Source organism: Oncorhynchus nerka, linkage group LG6 (genome assembly GCF_034236695.1).
Source record: "Oncorhynchus nerka isolate Pitt River linkage group LG6, Oner_Uvic_2.0, whole genome shotgun sequence".
In the NCBI taxonomy this organism is placed as follows: Eukaryota; Metazoa; Chordata; class Actinopteri; order Salmoniformes; family Salmonidae; genus Oncorhynchus; species Oncorhynchus nerka.
The window spans coordinates 40,975,530-40,996,470 of NC_088401.1; the positions used below are offsets into that span (position 1 = coordinate 40,975,530).

Below are 20,941 nucleotides of genomic sequence, written 5' to 3' on the forward strand. Positions count from 1 at the left end.
TCCCCCGCCCTACCTTCGGCAAATCCGACCACAATGCCATCTTGCTCCTACCGTCTTACAGGCAGAAACTCAAATGATGTTCCATTGACTAGAACCATTCAGCGCTGGTCTGACCAATTGGAATCCACGCTTCAATGTTGGTTTGATCACGCGGACTGGGATATGTTCCGGTCAGACTCAGATAACGACATCGATCTATACGTTGACTCAGTGAGTGAGTTTATAAAGAAGTACATTGGAGATGTACCCACTGTGACTATTAAAACCTACTCTAACCAGAAACCGTGAACGGATGGCAGCATCCGCGCAAATCTGAAAGTGCGAACCAGGTCTGGGAATATGCCTGAATATAAACAGTTGAGTTATTCCCTCCGCAAGGCAATCAAACAGGAGAAATGCTGGAACAGGGACAAAGTGGAGTCGCAATTCAACAGCTCAGCCACGAGACCTATGTGGCAGGGTCTACAGGAAATCACGGACTACAAAAAGAAAACCAGCCACGTCACGAACACCGACGTCACGCTTCCAGACAAACTAACCACCTACTTTGTCCGCTATGAGGATAATACAGTGCCACCGTTACGGCCCACTAACAAGGACTGCGCCCCCCCTTCTCCGTGGCCGATGTGAGTGAAACATTTAAATGTGTTAACCCTCGCAAGGCTGCTGGCCCAGACGGGTCCTCAGAGCATGTGCAAACCAGCTGGCTGGTGTGTTTACAGACATATTGAAATTGCTACCTATCCCAATCTGCTGTCCCCACATGCTTAAAGATGGCCACCAATGTTCCTGTACCCAAGGCAAAGATAACTGAACTAAATGACTACCGCCCCGTAACACTCACTTCTGTCATCATTAAGTGCTTTGAGAGACTAGTCAAGGATCTTAATCACCTCTATGCTACCCTCCCACCCTAGACCCACTTCAGTTTGCAAACCACCCCAACAGGTCCACAGACAATGCAATCGCCATCACTCTGCCCTATTTTAATGTTTTATTGAACCTTCATTTAACTAGGCAAGTCAGTTAAGAACAAATTCTTGTTCGGGGCAGAATTACAGATTTTAACCTTGTCCACTCTGGGATTCAATCCACCAACCTTTCGGTTATTGGTCCAACGCTCTTACCATTAGGCTACCTGTCTCCCCGATCCCATCTGGACAAGATGAATACGGGTCTCAATGCCGCCCTGTGCAATTGGGATCTGGACCTTCTGAAGGGCCGCCCCCAGGTGGTAAAGATAGGAAACAACATCTCCACTTCGCTGACCCTCAACACTGGGGACCCACAAGGGTGCGTGCTCAGCCCCCTCCTGTACTCCCTGTTCACCCACGACCGCATGGCTATGCACGTCTGCAACTCAATCATCAAGTTTGCAGACGACACAACAGTAGTGGGCTTGATTACCAACAACGATGAGACAGCCTACAGGGAGGAGGTGAGGGCACGCGGGACTGTGGTGTCAGGAAAACAACGTCTCACTCAACGTCAAAAAAACAAAGGTGATGATCGTGGACTTCAGGAAACAGCAGAGGGAGCACCCCCCTATCCACATCGAAGGGACAGCAGTGGAGAGGGTGGAAAGTTTAAATTCCTCAGCGTACACATCAGACAAACTGAAATGGTCCACCCACACAGACAGTGTGGTGAAGAATGTTCAACAGCGCCTCTTCAACCTCCAGGAGTCTGACATTTTTTGGCTTGTCACCCAAAACCCTCACAAACTTACAGATGCACAATCGAGAGCATCCTGTCGGGCTGTCTCACAGCCTGGTACGGCAACTGCACCACCCTCAACCACAAGGCCACTACCATCCAGAAGGCGAAGGCGAGGTCATTGCAGGTGCATCAAAGCTCGGACCGAGAGACTGAAAAACAGCTTCTATCTCAAGGCCATCGGACTGCTAAACAGCAATAACTAACTCAGAGGCTGCTGCCTACATTGAAACCCAATCACTGGCCACTTTAATAAATTGATAAATTAATAAATTAGTCACTTTAAACAATGCCACTTTAATAATGTTCACATTACTCATATCATTACATTACTCATATCATAAACCCAGCAGAAAAAGAAATACGCCTTTTTCAGGACCCTGTCTTTCAAAGATAACTCGTAACAATACAAATAACTTCACAGATCTTCATTGTAAAGGGTTTAAACACTGTTTCCCATGCTTGTTCAATGAACCATAAACAATTAATGAAGATGCACATGTGGAACGGTTGTTAAGACACTAACAGCTTACAGACAGTAGGCAATTAAGGTCACAGTTATGAAAACCTAGGACACTAAAGAGGCCTTTCTACTGACTCTGAAAAACACTAAAAGAAAGATGCCCAGGGTCCTTGCTCATCTGCGTGAACGTGCCTTAGGCATGCTGCAAGGAGGCATGAGGACTGCAGATTTTCTTTCCACTTCTTTCCTTTTTTGACCTTACCCTTCCCAGTCACCTCCCACTCACAAGGTAAGCAATACGCTTGACCTCAACTTCACTAGAGGCTGTTCACCTACTAACCTCACTGCAACCCCATCCATCTCTCTAATCACTACTTTGTTTATTTTTCTCAACATATTTACTCCAACCGTACCCACTCAGCCTCTACCCAAATTCTTCTCCCTCCTGTCTCCTTAATATGCCTCTTCATCCTAACCTCCTCCCTTTCTGCATCCTTTGTCTCACTGTCCCCTTTCCTCTCCTCTCTTTCCACCCAGGTGATTTTATTTTATTTATTAGGATCCCCATTAGCCGACGCCAATGTGGCTAACTGCAAGCATTGCAAAGCAATCCCTAGCCCTCTATTCAGTGGAGTGGGTGTGTGGTTCCAAGTCTGGGTTTAAAGGTCTCTAAGCTTAAAAGGATACACATTCAACATTGACCATGCTGGCAATCCAGCATGACTTCTGCCACGCTATGAAAACTGGAAACTCAGAGCTGGGAAATCTGACCTGAAGTTCACCGATGTCATCATGATTCAACCTAGTTTTTTCCCCCAAAGTTCCCAGTTGTTTTGAACGCACCATAAATCCAGAGAATGCCAGACTTTGATGACAAAGTTTGATGCCAAAGTGCTGTGCTCACCAAGTCCAAAAACGTCTTGTATGCTGCTGCTTACATTATGTAACATGCCAGGGAGATAGTATTACTTTCTTAGCTACAGCATACATAAGTGTATGTTGTGTAGTAAGCTGTTAATAGCACAATAGCCCACCATAATAATTGTCCCATTTCCCCCTCTTAAATTCGCCTTCCTGTTCTGAATTGGTGGTGCACGTGTAGCCTACAGCCTGTTTTAGAGAAATGTAATCTTTGAATATTGTAAGAGCTTTCGTTGTCTGCTTATATGCCCCCTTATCTTACGGCTCTGACTTGGTGTACAGGGAGAACACTGTCAGAACAGTGCTGCTAAGATCTGGCAGCAAGCTGATAGGTCTGCTGTTCGAACCAGTAAAGGCCGCTTTACCACTTTTGCGTAGCGGAATGGCTTAAGGACAAAGACTTTCCTCTAGGCTCAGATTAAAGACATGGCAGATAGGAGGGGCTATAGAGGCCGCTACGATCCTCAGTAGTTTTCCATCTAAGTTGTCCAAAAAAATAAATATATATATATAACACCTTTATTTAACTAGGCAAGTCAGTTAAGAACAAATTGTTATTTACATTTACGGCCTACCGGAGAAGAGTGGGTTAACTGCCTTGTTCAGGGGCAGAACGACAGATTTTTACCTCGTCAGCTCAGGGATTTGATCCAGCAACCTTTCGGTTACCGCCCAATGCTCTAACCACTAGGTTACCTGCCACCCTGTTAATGCCAGGAGGTTTGTCATTATTAATCAATAACAATAATTATCCCCTCCATTCTGTGGCTGAGTGATTCACTGCTGGCTAACAGAACAGGGCTGCGGACCGTTGAGCGGAATTGAAGGAAAACGAAACATCCGGAGGACTTATCATCCTCCCACTCCCTTCTCTCTACCTTCCTTTCCTCTGTATCCACTTCTAAAGCCTATTTCTGTCACTCTACATTCAAGCTTCTGCCTCCATCCCTGGGAAGCTTCTCCAACCTCCTTAATCCTCCACCTCCTCTCCTCCCTCTAAGCAGACCACTGAAAAAAAGTTGATAACATCCGGTCCTCATTCACTCAGCCTACTGAGCCCACTCACAGAACTACCTTTCCCTTATTCCCCCTTCTTTTCTCCAGATGAAATCCTGCAACTAGGGATGTCCGGCCGCCCAACAACCTGCCCACCTAAACCCATCCCCTCCTGTCTTCTCCAGCCCATCTCTGGAGACCTTATCCCATTCCGCACTTTCCTCATCAACTCATTCCTTACTACTGGCTGCATCCTCTCTGACATTAAGATGGACAGAATCTCTCCCCTCTTCAAGAAACCAACACTTGACCACTCTGTCAAAAACAAGAAACCGGTATCACTTATTTATTGTCTTTCTAAAACACTTGAGTGCATTGTCTCTGACCAACACTCTCATTATCTCTCTCAGAATGATCTTTATGACCTTAACCAGCTTCAAGGCGGCTCACTAAGACCACTGTCATATGTGTCACAAAAGCTCTCCGCTCTGCCAAAGCTGACTCGCTCCTCTGTTCTCATCTTCCTAGATCTATACGCTGCTTTCAAAACCGTGAATCATCAGATCCTCCTTTCCACCTCTCAGGGTTGGAAGTCTCAGGCTCTGCACACTCTTGGCAGGTCCCTCCTACCAGGTGGTGTAGAGAGGATCTGTGTCTGTACCACGTGCGCTCACTACATGTGTCCCCCAAGCTCGGTTCTAGGCCCTGTCCTCTTTACACCAAGTCACTCGGCTCCGTCATATCCTCACATGGTCTCTCCTATCATTGCTATACGGATTACACTCAACCACTTTTCTCCTTACCCCCCTTCTGACACCCAGTTGGCGACAGGCCTCTCTGTGTGCCTGGCAGATATCTCAGCTCGACAAAACAGAGCTCCTCTTCTCTAAAATGCTAATTAAAAGCACCACTGATAAAAATACATCTCAGTAGTCTGACAACTTGCTTAAGCAGGGAAGGAGAGGAATTTCCACGCCTCAGTGCATGAACTGTTTTCCAGCATTTTGACAGATCGCAGTCGGATAAAAAGGAGTAACTTGATTTGGCATTCTTAATTGCGGAGGTGCATCTATTTCGCAGCTGCCTGAAAAGCTGCCAATCAGCTACAGAGTTTCTAGCTTTAGCTTTAGCTTTTGACTCCAAGGCATTTAAAATGGGGGCGTTTGTCTGCTAAAGAGATAAAAATATATGAAAAAAATGCAGGGTCAGGCATAGAGACTAATACATATCATAAAGAAACCTTTGGGGAGAAAATATTTTATATCCCCATAAAAAGTGAGAATAACATACCTAGTATGTAATCAGTATGTAAACCTTTCTGTTTAGAGGGTTGTGTGTGTGTGAGGCTAACCTGTAACGATGTATGCTGAGAGTCGGGAAGCAAGTTCAGGGAGTGAATCATTTAATAAATCAATTAAAACATAATACAAAACAAGAAACACAAACAACGCACAGACATGAAACAGAAACAATGACAACTGGGGAAGAAACCAAAGGGAGTGACTTATAAAGGTCAGGTAATCAAGGAGGTGATGGAGTCCAGGTGAGTGTCATAATGCGCTGTTGCGCGTAACGGTGGTGACAGGTGTGCGCCATAATGAGCAGCCTGGTGACCTAGAGGCCGGAGAGGGAGCACACGTGACATAACCACATTCTTTCCCTGGGTTTTTAATCTGGGCTTTATCATGACTGACTGATGACCTTGTACCTTTGGGGGGTTGAGTGGTCTAGAGGTCATCTGACCATCTCACCTTTGACTTGCAAGAGCATGAGTTTCTTGTAGGGCACAGCGCTGTTGTTGGACATCTGGTCGGAGATGTTGACACGACGCAGGTTGACACTGCTGAAGTTCTCCTTACTGGCCAGACCCGCCAGAGCCACCTCAGAGAATCCACTATTTTTATTCACTGGAACAAAGAGATGGAGCCATAAGTTAGAGAAGTTATAAAGAAATACAATATACCATATAATTATTAGGAATCAGAACACCAGAAAGGAAATGAACCTTCTTATGATGGCATAGATGTGGTAAAGGAGTCAATGGAACGCAGACGTTCTTAACTGTACCGCAGTTGATTTGTAACGATGACATGAACATATGTTGGGGTTGACATCCATACAAGCAACATACGCAGATTTTTTACCTCAAAACAATATGAAATACACATTAAAAGACAATAGCCTAAATGTATACATTTTGCGGGAGGGAGGGGGTAATGAGGAGACTCGGGATCTTTCCCCCATGTTTCCATGGCAATTCCACTGTTTTGGTTGATTTCGATTGACCTCTGTACCGCATCTATAAAAGGTCAGCCATTATGGTATGGCAGTTGGTCAACCATGGTTTGCCTGCGCAATGAGTTTGAAGATTATCGGCACTGTATGTTTGTTAGCTATCCAGACAGTTTTAGTGGAACGATTCCATTGTTTTCTAATTAACTGTCAATATGCCAACATTTCATTCACACAGTGCAGTCAATCCACAGCCATATACTGGCTGAAATCAGGTGACTTACAGACAAGATGTAAATGCAACAAGTACTGATATTGTATTGTAATAACACACAGCTTTCCAAGACAACAAGAATTGAGACATTTATGGCCTGTTTACATCAAGGCCATTTATCAAGGCCATTTATGCAGACAATTGGTTTTGGCATGAAAATAGTGTTTTGCAACCCAGCCCACAGCACATTACTCAACCAATAATGGTAGAAAAACAACAGTGAACATTTGAATGATTGCTCTGCACAATACCAGGAAATTAAGGCAAGGTTGCATCCATAATGCGCTCTATTTCCCTATAAAGTGCACTACTTTTGACCAGAGCCCCACGGGCCCTGGTTAAAAGTAGTGAACTACATACGGGAATACTGTGCCATTTTGGGACTCAGACAAGGCATTTAAATATAGGTCACTTTTACAGCGTTTACGTCTGCTATCCCAGAATGCAATGTGTGAATGTATTTATAGAATAGAACTACAGTACAAGGCCTGAGTACCAGCTCCTCCTTGACCTACTGAAGCTGCCAACCGCACTCAAGCTCACCCATTCAACCTGATTTTAATCAATTCAGGTACTGTAGTATAGGAAGGAAGCGAGTTATTAACATACGATTGAAAGTGTGCTCTGGAAAGTTTGCTGCCGTGGGAAGTGTTGGAGAATATTTTATCAGAGAGCTGTTGTGGTTCTGTTAATGTGTGTGTCTCAACTACAGTCACACATACTGTAAAGCAAGCAATTTAAAGCACAGCATCCACCTCTGCATAGACTGACAATGCATTTACAACTGAATACAAGCACAATCAGATCTAAAACTTATTTTCCCCATATTCCTAGTTACCGAAACTCCCCCAACCGCAAGCACTTTTGTAGATCTGAAGGGATGGATAGGTATAAGATAAGCAATATGGCAAAATCATATTGTGGACTAACCATAACCCTTCTAAGCCTTCATCCTCTTGCTCTAGATGAGGCCTATGTTGAGTCCCTGCTCTATGTACTCCCTCTCGTGTACTCACTCTTCTCTTGCTTCATCCTCTTGCTCTCCAGCAGGCCAATGTTGAGTCTCTGCTCTGTGTACTCGTGTCGGATGTCCTCTCTGGCCGCCAGCATCTTCAGAGGGTTCCTGGACGACTGGACGTTGCGCACTGGACGCACCGACCGCTTGTGCTCCACCATGGCTGAGGTCAGCCTAGGTCAGAAGTTAGGGTTCAACAGAAAGCAGGTGCCGGGTTTTTAACAGTGTTGACTCACCCCTGACCTCTGCACTGTGTATTTGTGTGTGTGTGAGTGAATGTGTGCACATCCTTACTTGGGCATCTGGGTACCACCGAAGATGTCGTCAAAGTCATCATTGATGTCCACCTTGCTGTTCATGTTGAGGGGCATCTCGGCCATGTGGCGGTAAAACTTATCGAACATCTCATCATCCAGATTCATGACATCTTTGACCGTCTTCTTTGTCACTGTGATGGTGGATTCCTGCAGGCCGCCCACTGACGGGAGAAGCATGGAAGACAAGATGAGTAACATAACATTATGCTCAAGATGTCCTCAGTCGTCTGTTTTTAAAGATTCCAAAGATTCCAGTAACTTTAAGTAAATTACCTGTAGTTTTGCAACCCTAGACATAACCCAGTCACTAAGGCCTCGATAGACAGAGACCGTCGGTCCCAATTCGGTCCCAACCCCTCCCCCTTGGGTTTAAATCTTCAATTTTTGCAGATCTGTAGGGTCTAGACAGGGCGGAACTTCCACCCTATTCCTTCCACCTTACAGATCTGCAAACATCACAGAGTTAGTGCCAAAGCGGAAGAGTTGGGAGCGAATTGGGAAAGACTGAGACAGTGTACTAGAACAAGGCACTTACCTTTACTGTTCAACTTGCTCAGGAAAGAGTCCAGCTTATCGAGTTTCCTGTCCGACTCCAGGTTCATGTCCGGTTTGGCCTCGATCTCTGCAAAGCAACACACAAGAGTTACTCTATGAATGGAGAGAGACTGACATCTATACTTAGTCAGCACGGGAATAGGGTGCCATTTGGGACTCACATTTCAATGAAATCAGAAGACATCCATCCACAAAAAAATGTCAATCACAATAGCAATGAAGGTGACATCTGTCTCATGCATCAACACAGCGTTTAAGTTTGAGGGCAACCAAACACTATCCCGGGGATCATATTCTATCAGACATTGGTTTCCAGATAACAATGACCACACCAATGATTAATGTCACAGGGATTACACATGACAATTACAGGCGATATGATGCACACACAACAGCAAAAGGAATATATATATAATATATATATATAATATATATAAAACACCTTCAGTATCAGATAAATCCTCCATTTCTTAAAGAATAAAAACAAAGACAATTGATTATAACCAAATGTTACCATTGGCAAAATAAGTATTGCACTGTAGTTTGGTCGTGAGTCAAACAGCACAGAGGCTACAATAGCTACGCAGTGATTGGATTATGTTGAGGTGATTCTTGACATATCAGTGCTAATGTATTTTATATTGAGTGGCTGATACACACATTTTATGATGAAGATGAGTAATATAACATTATTCACAAGAACTCCTCAGTAGCGTTTACATTTGGGTCGGCATGTGTCTAATGACAGTACCCCAAACAACATAATGCAGTCACAACCAGGGGTTGGACAGAACATCTCATTAATTTACTCGACCCATTAGCATGGATAGAGAAGCTTGCTAGTTATTTACGTACATGTTTGTAGTGGTGTGGGGGCTGTGCTTTGGCAAAGTGGGTGGGGTTATATCCTTCCTGTTTGGCCCTGTCCGGGGGTGTCCTCGGATGGGGCCACAGTGTCTCCTGACCCCTCCTGTCTCAGCCTCCAGTATTTATGCTGCAGTAGTTTATGTGTCAGGGGGCTAGGGTCAGTTTGTTATATCTGGAGTACTTCTCCTGTCCTATTCGGTGTCCTGTGTGAATTTAAGTGTGCTCTCTCTAATTCTCTCTTTCTCTCTCGGAGGACCTGAGCCCTAGGACCATGTCTCAGGACTACCTGACATGATGACTCCTTGCTGTCCCCAGTCCACCTGGCCATGCTGCTGCTCCAGTTTCAACTGTTCTGCCTTATTATTATTGGACCATGCTGGTCATTTATGAACATTTGAACATCTTGGCCATGTTCTGTTATAATCTCCACCCGGCACAGCCAGAAGAGGACTGGCCACCCCACATAGCCTGGTTCCTCTCTAGGTTTCTTCCTAGGTTTTGTCCTTTCTAGGGAGTTTTTCCTAGCCACCGTGCTTCTGCACCTGCATTGCTTGCTGTTTGGGGTTTTAGGCTGGGTTTCTGCACAGCACTTTGAGATATCAGCTGATGTACGAAGGGCTATATAAATACATTTGATTTGATTTTGATTTGATGTTTGATTGGTCAGATAAATGCATGCGTGAGATGCGACTGAAATCTCACCGGAGAGGAGAGATCGAAGGCAGGAAGCCTAGTGGTTAAGAGCATTGGGCCAGTAACTGAAAGGTCGCTTGTTTGAATCCCAGAGAAAAATCTGTCAACATGCCCTTGGGCAAGGCACTTAAGTGCAATTGCTCCTGTAAGTTGCTCTGGATAGGAGCGTCTGCTAAATGACTCAAATGTAAAATGGGAGAGAGGTGGACATGGAGGGGGCTCGGCTTGATCAGCATGACATGACGTGAACTGGAATGTTTAGGCTATTACTAACGTTATAACGTTACAGAATTTTATACTTAGGCATATTTTTGGAACAAAAAAATGACATTAACCGGTTCTCAAGATCTTAAAATAGAAGTTATATTCTGGAACACTAGAGATCACTTTCGTTCCAGGTTCCGTTTCTGTTCCTAACATGTTTGTGTTCTTTTTCGGTTCTGTTCCCTGAACCGGTTCTAACCCCTAGTCAAAACTATTTACTGTAAATAATATTAAAGGAAAATTCCACCCAAAAACAATATTTTGGTATTTGTTTCAATAGTCCATTGTTGACATAGAACCAAACTGTTTTGCGTGTCAGCAATCAAGTTTTCAAGATACAGAAATGATCCCCTTATGATGCAAATTGCATCATATGATGCTGAGTTTTGTATCATGTGACGCAAAATACATCATACAGAGATAATTCCTGTATTTTGAAAGATAGTTTTTGGGTGGAGTTTCCCTTTAAGGTAACTCATAGACCAGAGAGGAGAAAGAGGTTATTGTCCAATTATGATTTTTACCTTTCTCACAAAAACGTGAACTTGTTCAATCCTACTCAAAAGTTTAAAGCTTTGGATATGTGTAATAAACATGGTAGACAATCTGTCCAATGCTTTTGAATCCCTAAGGGTGAGGGAGAAAAGGGAATAACTGAATTGGGCTACGGACCTTCCAGAGGCTTGGAGATGGCAGGAGTGGTGTTCTTGGGTTTGGAAGGGAGAGACGTCACAGGGTTCAAGAGAGCAGAAGGAGAAGCCAGACCTGAAACACACACAGATAGACAGACATTAACAATATAATTGGATGTTCCACCACATGGAACAACAGAAGAGACCTGAAAAGTTAGGGCATAATGTAAATGAACTACTGTAATGTAGGTCATGCTCCTTCTATTTTACAGATGTGTGTGTGTGTGTGTGTATATATATATGGGTGGGTGGCTAGCGTATCGCTACAGTAGCTCAAACACAACATGTGTATGTATATATATATATATATATATATATATATATATATATATATATACATACATACATACACATGTTGTGTATATATATATATACATACACATGTTGTGTTTGAGCTACTGTAGCGATACGCTAGCCACCCACCCAGCAGCAACAGTAGTACTGTAAGAGTAACTGTCTGTCAGTCAGTGTTTACAGTAATGCACCACGCTTCACTCAATCTCAATCAGCAGTAAACCTGACTCAACCAGGAACCGCCAAGACCCTCTGTACCACTGCTAACTGGATAATAGGAGACCAAACACATACTTTTCGGCCCGATTGAAATACACACTGACTGCTGCTACTCTATGGGATCTGGGAGGGTCTGGGAAGGCTGTAGGGGGAATTCTAGGCACTGGCTGCCAAAACAAACTGCAGGGTTAAATGGAATGAGTGTAACTGAATTGCGAATTGACACGGAAGACCACTATCCACTGACTGACACAAACCCTGGCTCCGTGTGCGCTCAAATGCGTGTGCAAATGTGTTTTTGTGCAAGTGTGCCCATTAGATGACCCGACCTTTCTTGACCATGCGTGCGGCCACAGTGAACTGTGTGGAGTCGTTAGCGGCCCCGTGGCCCTTGGACTTCCAGGCCTCTTCTTGGGCCACGATCAGCTGCTTCCTCTCATGGATAGACATCTCGATAGGCTGGTTCTGGGTTTCCGTAGTCTCCTCTCCCCCTCCCATCCTCTGCTTGGAGAACACAGAGACATTGGGATAGGGAGACTCTGGGTGTAATCAGTGATGTGAAATATTGTCTATGCACCAAATGGCAGCATATTACCTATAGTGCATTCAGGGAAGTATTCAGACCCCTTGACCTTTTCCACATTTTGTTACATTACAGCCTTGTTCTAAAAAAAAATCTTCATCAATCTACACACAATACCTCATAATGACAAAACGAAAACAGATTTAGAATTTTTAGCAAATTTATAAAAAAAATAAAAACAGTCATACCTAATTTACAAGTACTCAGACCCTTTACTGTGAGACTCGAAATTGAGCTCAGGTGCCTCCTGTTTCCATCTGTGGTAAATTCAATTGATTGGACATGATTTAGAAAGGCACACACATCTGTCTTTTTAAGGTCCCACAGTTGACAGTGCACGTCAGAGCAAAACCAAGCCATGAGGTCGAAAGAATTGGCCGTAGAGCTCCGAGACACGAAAGTGTCGAGGCACAGATCGGGGGAAGGGTACCAAAAAATGTCTGCAGCATTGAAGGTCCCCAAGAACACAGTGGCCTCCATCATTCTTAAATGGATGAAGTTTGGAACCACCAAGACTCTTCCTAGAGCTGGCCACCAGGCCAAACTGAGCAATCGGGGGATAAGGACTTTGGTCAAGGGGGTGAATAAGAACCCGATGCTCACTCTGACAGAGCTCCAGTGTTCCTCTGTAGAGATGGGAGAATCTTCCAGAAGGACAACCATCAAAACCAGCAGTCCATCAATCAGGCCTTTATGGTAGAGTGGCCAGACAGAAACCATCATCAGTAAAAGGCAATTGACAGCCCGCTTGCAGTTTGCCAAAAGGCACCTAAAGACTCTCAGACCATGAGAAACAAAATATTCTGGTCTGATGAAACCAAGATTGAACTATTTGGCCTGACTGTCAAGTTTCACATCTGGAGGAAACCTGGCACCATCCCTACAGTGAAGCATGGTGGTGGCAGAATCATGCTGTGGGAAGTTTTTCAGTGGTAGGGACTGGGAGACTACAGAGAGATCCTTGATGAAAACCTGCTCCAAAGCGCTCAGGACCTCAGACTGGGGAGAAGGTTCTCCTTCCAACAGGACAACACAGCCAAGACAATGCAGCAGTGGCATCAGGACAAGTCTCTGAATGTCCTTGAGTGGTCCAGCCAGAGTCTGAACTTGAACCTGATTGAACATCTCTGGAGAGACCTGAAAAAAGCTGTGCAGCGACACTCTCCATCCAACCTGACAAAGCTTGAGGATATGCAGAGAAGAATGGGAGAAACTCCCCGAATACAGCTGTGCCAAGCTGGTAGCGTCATACCCGAGAAGAATCGAGGCTGTGATTGCTTCCAAAGGTGTTTCAACAAAGTACTGAGTAAAGGGTCAAAATACTTACGTAACTGTGATATCACTTTTTATACACACACACACACACACACACACACACACACACACACACACACACACACACACACACACACACACACACGAAGTAGGAAGTTTACATACACTTAGGTTGGAGTCATTAAAACCACTCCACAAATTACTTGTTAAGTAACTATAGTTTTGGCAAGTCGGTTAGGACATCTACTTTGTGCATGACACAAGTCATTTTTCCAACAATTGTTTACAGACAGATTATTTCACTGTATCACAATCCAGTGGGTCAGAAGTTTACATACACTAAGTTGACTGTGCCTTTAAACAGCTTGGAAAATTCCAGAAAATTGTCATGGCTTTAACAGCTTCTGATAGGCTATTTGACATAATTTGAGTCAATTGGAGGTGTACCTGTGAATGTATTTCAAGGCCTACCTTCAAACTCAGTGCCGCTTTGCTTGACATCATGGGAAATTCAAAAGAAATCAGCCAAGACCTCATAAAATTGTAGGCCTCCACAAGTCTGGTTCACCCTTGGGATCAATTTCCAAATGCCTGAAGGTACCACGTTCATTTGTTCAAATAATAGTACGCAAGTATAAACACCATGGGACCAAGCAGCCGTTATACCGCTCAGGAAAGAGACGCGTCCTGTCTCCTAGAGATGAACATACATTGGTACAAAAAGTGCAAATCAATCCCAGAACAGCAAAGGACCTTGTGAAGATGCTGGAGGAAACAGGTGCAAAAGTATCTATATCCACAGTAAAACGAGTCCTATATCGACATAACCTGAAAGGCCGCTCAGCAATGAAAAAGCCACTGCTCCAAAACCGCCATAAAAAAGCCAGACTACGGTTTCGAACTGCACATGGGGACAAAGATCGTACTTTTTTGAGAAATGTCCTCTGGTGTGAGGAAACAAAAATGTATCGGTTTGGCCATAATGACCATTGTTAGGTTTGGAGGGAAAAGGGGTAGGCTTGCAAGCCGAAGAACACCATCACAACCGTGAAGCACGGGAGTGGCAGCATCATGTTGTGGGGGTGCTTTGCTGCAGGAGGGACTAGTGCACTTCACAAAAAAGATGGCATCATGAGGGAGGACAATTATGTGGATATATTGAAGCTACATCTCAAAACATCAGTCAGGAAGTTAAAGCTTGGTCGCAAATGGGTCTTCCAAATGGACAATGACCCCAAGCATACTTCCAAAGTTGTGGCAAAATGGCTTAAGGACAACAAAGTCAAGCTATTGGCGTGACCATTTCAAAGCCCTGACCTCAATCCTATAGAAGATTTGTGGGCAGACCTGAAAAATCGTGTGCAAGCAAGGAGGCCTACAAACCTGACTCAGTTACACCAGGAGGAATGGGCCAAAATTCACCCAACTGATTGTGGGAAGTTTGTGGAAGGCTACCTGAAATGTTTGACCCAAGTTCAACAATTTAAAGGCAATGCTACCAAATACTAATTGAGTGTATGTAATCTTCTGACCCACTGGGAATGTGATGAAAGAAATACAACCTGAAATGAATCGATCTCTCTACTATTATTCTGACATTTCACATTCTTAAAATAAAGTGGTGATCCTAAATGACCTAAGACAGGGAATTTTTACTCTGATTAAATGTCAGGAATTGTGAAAAACTGAGTTGAAATGTATTTGGCTAAGGTGTATGTAAACATCCGTCTTCAACTGTATATACACTGCTCAAAAAAATAAAGGGAACACTTAAACAACACAATGTAACTCCAAGTCAATCACACTTCTGTGAAATCAAACTGTCCACTTAGGAAGCAACACTGATTGACAATACATTTCACATGCTGTTGTGCAAATGGAATAGACAACAGGTGGAAATTATAGGCAATTAGCAAGACACCCCCAATAAAGGAGTGGTTCTGCAGGTGATAACCACATACCACTTCTCAGTTCCTATGCTTCCTGGCTGATGTTTTGGTCACTTTTGAATGCTGGCGGTGCATTCACTCTAGTGGTAGCATGAGACGGAGTCTACAACCCACACAAGTGTCTCAGGTAGTGCAGCTCATCCAGGATGGCACATCAATGAGAGCTGTGGCAAGAAGGTTTGCTGTGTCTGTCAGCGTAGTGTCCAGAGCATGGAGGCGCTACCAGGAGACAGGCCAGTACATCAGGAGACGTGGAGGAGGCCGTAGGAGGGCAACAACCCAGCAGCAGGACCGCTACCTCCGCCTTTGTGCAAGGAGGAGCAGGAGGAGCACTGCTAGAGCCCTGCAAAATTACCTCCAGCAGGCCACAAATGTGCATGTGTCTGCGCAAACGGTCAGAAACAGACTCCATGAGGGTGGTATGAGGGCCCGACGTCCACAGGTGGGGATTGTGCTTACAGCCCAACACCGTGCAGGAGGTTTGGCATTTGCTAGAGAACACCAAGATTGGCAAATTCGCCACTGGCGCCCTGTGCTCTTCACAGATGAAAGCAGGTTCACACTGAGCACGTGACAGAGTCTGGAGACGCCGTGGAGAACGTTCTGCTTAAAAGTTCTTGACATTTTCCAGATTGACTGAGCTTCATGTCTTAAAGTAATAATGGACTGTCATTTCTCTTTTCTTATTTGAGGTGTTCTTTACATAATATGGACTTATCTTCTGTATGCCACCCATACCTTGTCACAACAAAACTGATTGGCACAAACGCATTAAGGAAAGAAATTCCACAAATTAAAAAAGGCACACCTGTTAATTGAAATGCATTCCAGGTGACTACCTCATGAAGCTGGTTGAGAGAATGCCAAGAGTGTGCAAAGCTGTCATCAAGGCAAATTGTAGCTACTTTGAAGAATTTAAAATATATTTTGATTTGCTTAACACTTTTTTTGGTTACTACATGATTCCATATGTGTTATTTCATAGTTTTGATGTCTTCACCATTATTCCACAATGTAGAAAATAGTAAAAATAAAGAAAAACCTTGGAATGACCAAAATGGTACTGTATGTAGCATCACAGCTATCACGCAACTAAGCTATGTACCGTCAAAGCTACAGATCCATAGAACCAAAGCTCTAGAAGCACTGACCGTCAAATCTATAGTAGATTATAAATAACCATGCTCTTCATTGGCAGAACTAGGCGTTTGGAAGAGTAGGCATGTTTTTAAATAGGCCATGAAAAAAAGTTGCCTCAGAATTGTGCTGCGGCTGTAGGACAGGGAGAGCAGCAGCAGAGCAACATCATTACAATGCCTGCAGACATATGAATAGCACTTTAGGAGTAAGGACAACTATAGAGACCGTATAGAACTGCAGGGTAGCGGATTTAACACACAAGCTCACAGCAACAAACAAAAAACAGGCCTGGGCTTTTTTTGAGAGAGTATACAGTAATGGATATAGTGAATGCTATGCATCCATATAGTAGATGAGCTTACCATGCAAAGCCTACAGATGCATGCATGATATTTGGTGTAGATACTAAGCACATTACTACTCAATAACACTAACTGCATAAAGCAGGTAGGTAGGCTATGCAGGCTGGCTATAGTATCCAGGTCATCAAACTGGATGCCTGATCTCACCTGGCTTGACTGATCAACACAGTGACTAATATCATTGTCAGGGAGATCAGAAGGAGAGAAAGTAGAGGTAAAGACCGGCTCCTACGGAGGGAGGGCCATGGAAGTCACAGACAGAAAGGTCAAACGGAAGAATCAATGACAGAGGGGAATAAACATTAGATGGAAAAACAGGGATACCGCCAACTCAATATGCAACTGTACTTTGACAAAGGTTTGTAAATGTGGATTGTTGTCATAGCCTGCCCGCACAACTTCATTCAACACAAACAATGTCATGCAGTTTATGAGTCTGGATTTAAATGTCTGTATAGACAGGGACTACGAGCTGGTGAATTGGTTTCAGAATTACGCCTGAAACCAAGGTTGCAACCCAAATGGCACCCTATTCTCTACATAGTGCACTACCTTTGACCAAAGCCCTATGGGCCCTCTCAAAAGCCCTTTATAGGGAATAAGGGGCTATTTGGGATGCAAACCCATGCCATCACCACTTTACACAAAAAGCCTTGAGACTTGAAGCTACAGCAACAACCACATTAACGACATCTGATAAGCAGCAGGACTGAATTTGACCAGGTCAATATGACAACACACCATCACCATGGTAATAAATTAAAACATTGATAGGGTTGCACATTTCTGGACACTTAATCCAAATTCCCAGGTTTTTCAAGAAATCCAAGTTGGAAGATTTCCCAAATCAGGTGGGAAGAATAAATACAGGAATCCTCCAAACAGGATTTCTGGAAAACCTGGTAAAGTTACCGGAATTTTGCAACCCTATGTAAAAAAAAAAGAGACCACACCCCTGTCATTAGTGCCTTACCCCCTCAAGCATCAATACTACTGTGTATAAAACACCATACCAACAACACACCAGGGTATGTGTTCGGTTCCCCGCTATAACACACTGGTCTTACCCAGAGCTGATCAGACACAGCCAACTCATTAATCAGCATCCCTTCTTCCTAAAGAAGGACAACCAGGAGAAAAAGGACAAGTGGTGTCTGTAGACTAAGTTGTCATCCGATTGGCTGAGGCTAAGCTAAAACATCAACCTCTATCTCAGCACCCTATAAACCTTAACTGACTATTGAGATGTTGACTTTGAAATACAAACTATATTCTTGTCAGGTGTCATTTAAACCAGGGGTTCCCAATCCTTCCCTCCCCCTATATTAAATACAAAACACCAGCTTTATTTTTAATTTTTTAATTTAAGGGACCTAGGAAAATTAAGCTCATTTCCTGCAATTTTACGTGGTTTAACAAGTTTAATTACATCTTTTAGGTTCGAAGACGAAGAAAAGTTTAGAGCTGATTTCCCCAAACGTTATTTCACTACCAAATATTTTATGATCACTTATATGAATACTTTTTTAAAAATTAAATGACACATACTCTTTTAGAGAAAGTGATTCGATCAATTGTCACCTATCAGAGACACATTCTCAATCTATCAAATCAAGACGCATACACATACACCATATGGGGGGCGATGACCCTTAGGTTGGGAACCCCTGATTTAAACTATGTTTTTCGGATCACCAGTCCCTGAAGTTGCTGTGAGCTGTACCTTTAACATTTTAAGCAATGATTCAGTGTAGTTCAAAATCTTAAAATGAATAAGCATGGACAATGACGTCCTAGAAAATAATCTCATAAAGGGGTTGCCTTTCCTGATTTCTAATTCCTATTGTACTGTAGGCTACAGTATATCTCCTTTGACGTCAGAGGGACATGGTTTTGATTGAGCCTCCTGGTCAAGCTGAATGGGAGGTTAAAACAAAAACATCCATCCTTGACCTCATTTGAAGCCCTAAGACGGGAGTATTTCAGTTGATTCACTGCTCTTCTCTTTTATGCTTTGATCCTATACATTTAGTTTCCTCACTGTTCTTATCTTACTCTACAGAGTTAAAAGATCAGGGCCCATATTCATAAAGAGTCTCAGAGTAGGAGTGTCGACCTCAGGTCAGACCCACCCCCGTGTAATCTTGTTCATTATGATTTAAAGGGAAAACTTACTCTAAAAGAGCACTCCTACTATAAGACGCATGATAAATACAGACGACTCAGGCCTGACAACAGCCTCCTTTTGGTTTCACGAGGGGGAAAGGAAATCAAGTTTATCGCAAAATCTTCAGAGGCTGTCATAACTTGATAAATGGCAGCTGTCATCGCATGTGTAATCTATCATAGCAGGCGTAAAAGAAACGCCTAAAACAAATTCCCCTATATACTGGTCTTGACGAGAGAGAAAAAAATTTACTGTCAGGGGAGTTTCTCTTCTGCACTGTTCCACCAATCCGGTAAATGTGGAGGAGGAGTTAAGAGGGAGTGTCGCCGAAAGCGGAAGTCGAGTCACAGGCTCTCTTTTCATTTCCCCTGAAACCGGAACATCCAGTTGTTGGCGACTCGGCAGAGGTTACCACGTGGAACACTGAGGAATGTTTTCATTCAGTTATGTCAATTACACCCGTACTGTGAAAAAATAAAAATAAAAACTGACCAAAGCAACGGGAAAAAAATAGGATTGGTGAGCCAAAACAAAACATGGTATTTCTGCTTCGGTGATAGGACAGAATAGGCGAGGTTGTGAATAGTTCTAAACAGAGAGGTAAAGTGTAAAAAATCTCCCCACACCACCAAACCCTCACGCAAACATAACTACAGTGCGCACGCAGAAATTTGAAATAAAAGGTTTATTTTGAATGTAAGAAATACACGCAAACAGAAGGAAGACAAATAGATAGAATAGGAGAAATGACATAGAACATGCATTGGTTATTGTAGGCTAAAGACAAGATACAGAAATGACAACAAACATGCATTAGATTCACATCCTACACTTCATGCCTGCCAAATAAATGTGCAAAACCACAACGGATATGTGATATCAATTAATCCAATTCCTGATACTGCTCAGGAAGTTATCTTGACCAGAATACCGGATTTAAGGAAATGATGCCAACCTTAATCTGGTCTTCTTAGTATTACATTTACTTGAAAACTACTGTACAATGTCTTCAGAATACACACATGGTGAGCCTAAGTTCCTTGTCTAAATGGCTTACAGAATATGGTAAAACAGTGTAAATACAGTACTACTGATATAGGCCTACTACTCGTTTCCAAAATCAAAATAACCACCAATGACTATCATATTTGAGTGTAAGTGCAGTTTAAGATATGCACAGCAATTCTGGCCTCAATAAGCTTATAAGCATGATAAGAAGCATGCTTTATAAGTGATTCTAACATGACTGAGATGAAAAGGAAAAGACATACAGACACACCCACACAATATCGATGACAATACACAACCCCTCTGTTTAGAGATATCCACAACTGTGTCTTGATATGAATTTACAACGAGTTCATATTAAACCAACAATTTTACTTTATTTATGGTTCATTGATACCAGTTAAAGGTGTGTAAAGGCGATAGCTGAAAGAAGAACATCTGCACATGGCAAAAGGATTCATTCATTCAGGCAAGTGTTCTTACAATTTCCCCTTTTGGGATTCCTTGATTGGAAAAGTAGAAAGCAAATTAAGGTGTTTGTGATTTCCCCCCAAAATATGCCTTAACTGCCAGATTGACTCTTTCATTACATAAAAGTGTCGGCCAAAATACTTTAACCATGTGCTTGTGAAAAGTCTTTAGTAGGGGTATAGTTTTCTGTTGATAAAGGAGCGTACCGTAGAGTATATACAGTAGTGAGTCAGGTTACCTTCTTCTTGAAGCTCTGCTCCACCTCCCATAGCTGAGCGTGACGTTCTGACACTGCCACCTTCACCACATCCTGCTTCCGATTAATCCTGTTCCTCCAGTCCTCCTCGCCACTCTTCTTCAACAGGGCCAGCCTGGGGGGGAGGGGGGGGGGGGAGATGTCAGTCTTGGTTCTGCCAAGTGGCCATGGTTGTATAACACAAAGACACACGTAATACAGTGGATTGTTTG

The 20,941-nt window shown here is 43.3% G+C and overlaps 1 protein-coding gene across 8 annotated transcripts in view; it reads right to left on the bottom strand.

Moving 5' to 3' along the window:
• The window catches only part of LOC115130445 (supervillin-like), a 135,764-nt gene that overhangs the window by 27,140 nt on the left and 87,683 nt on the right, over positions 1-20,941 (bottom strand). For 7 of the 8 annotated variants that reach the window (XM_065019565.1, XM_065019564.1, XM_065019562.1 and 4 more), the window contains 7 exons: positions 20,712-20,844; positions 11,848-12,022; positions 10,986-11,078; positions 8,470-8,556; positions 7,912-8,095; positions 7,619-7,791; positions 5,848-6,003 (listed from right to left, as the gene is read on the bottom strand). In XM_065019565.1, the coding sequence (XP_064875637.1) occupies positions 5,848-6,003; positions 7,619-7,791; positions 7,912-8,095; positions 8,470-8,556; positions 10,986-11,078; positions 11,848-12,022; positions 20,712-20,844 (1,001 nt within the window). The remainder of the gene's footprint in view (positions 1-5,847; positions 6,004-7,618; positions 7,792-7,911; positions 8,096-8,469; positions 8,557-10,985; positions 11,079-11,847; positions 12,023-20,711; positions 20,845-20,941) is intronic. The other variant, XM_065019563.1, reaches the window with a different exon arrangement.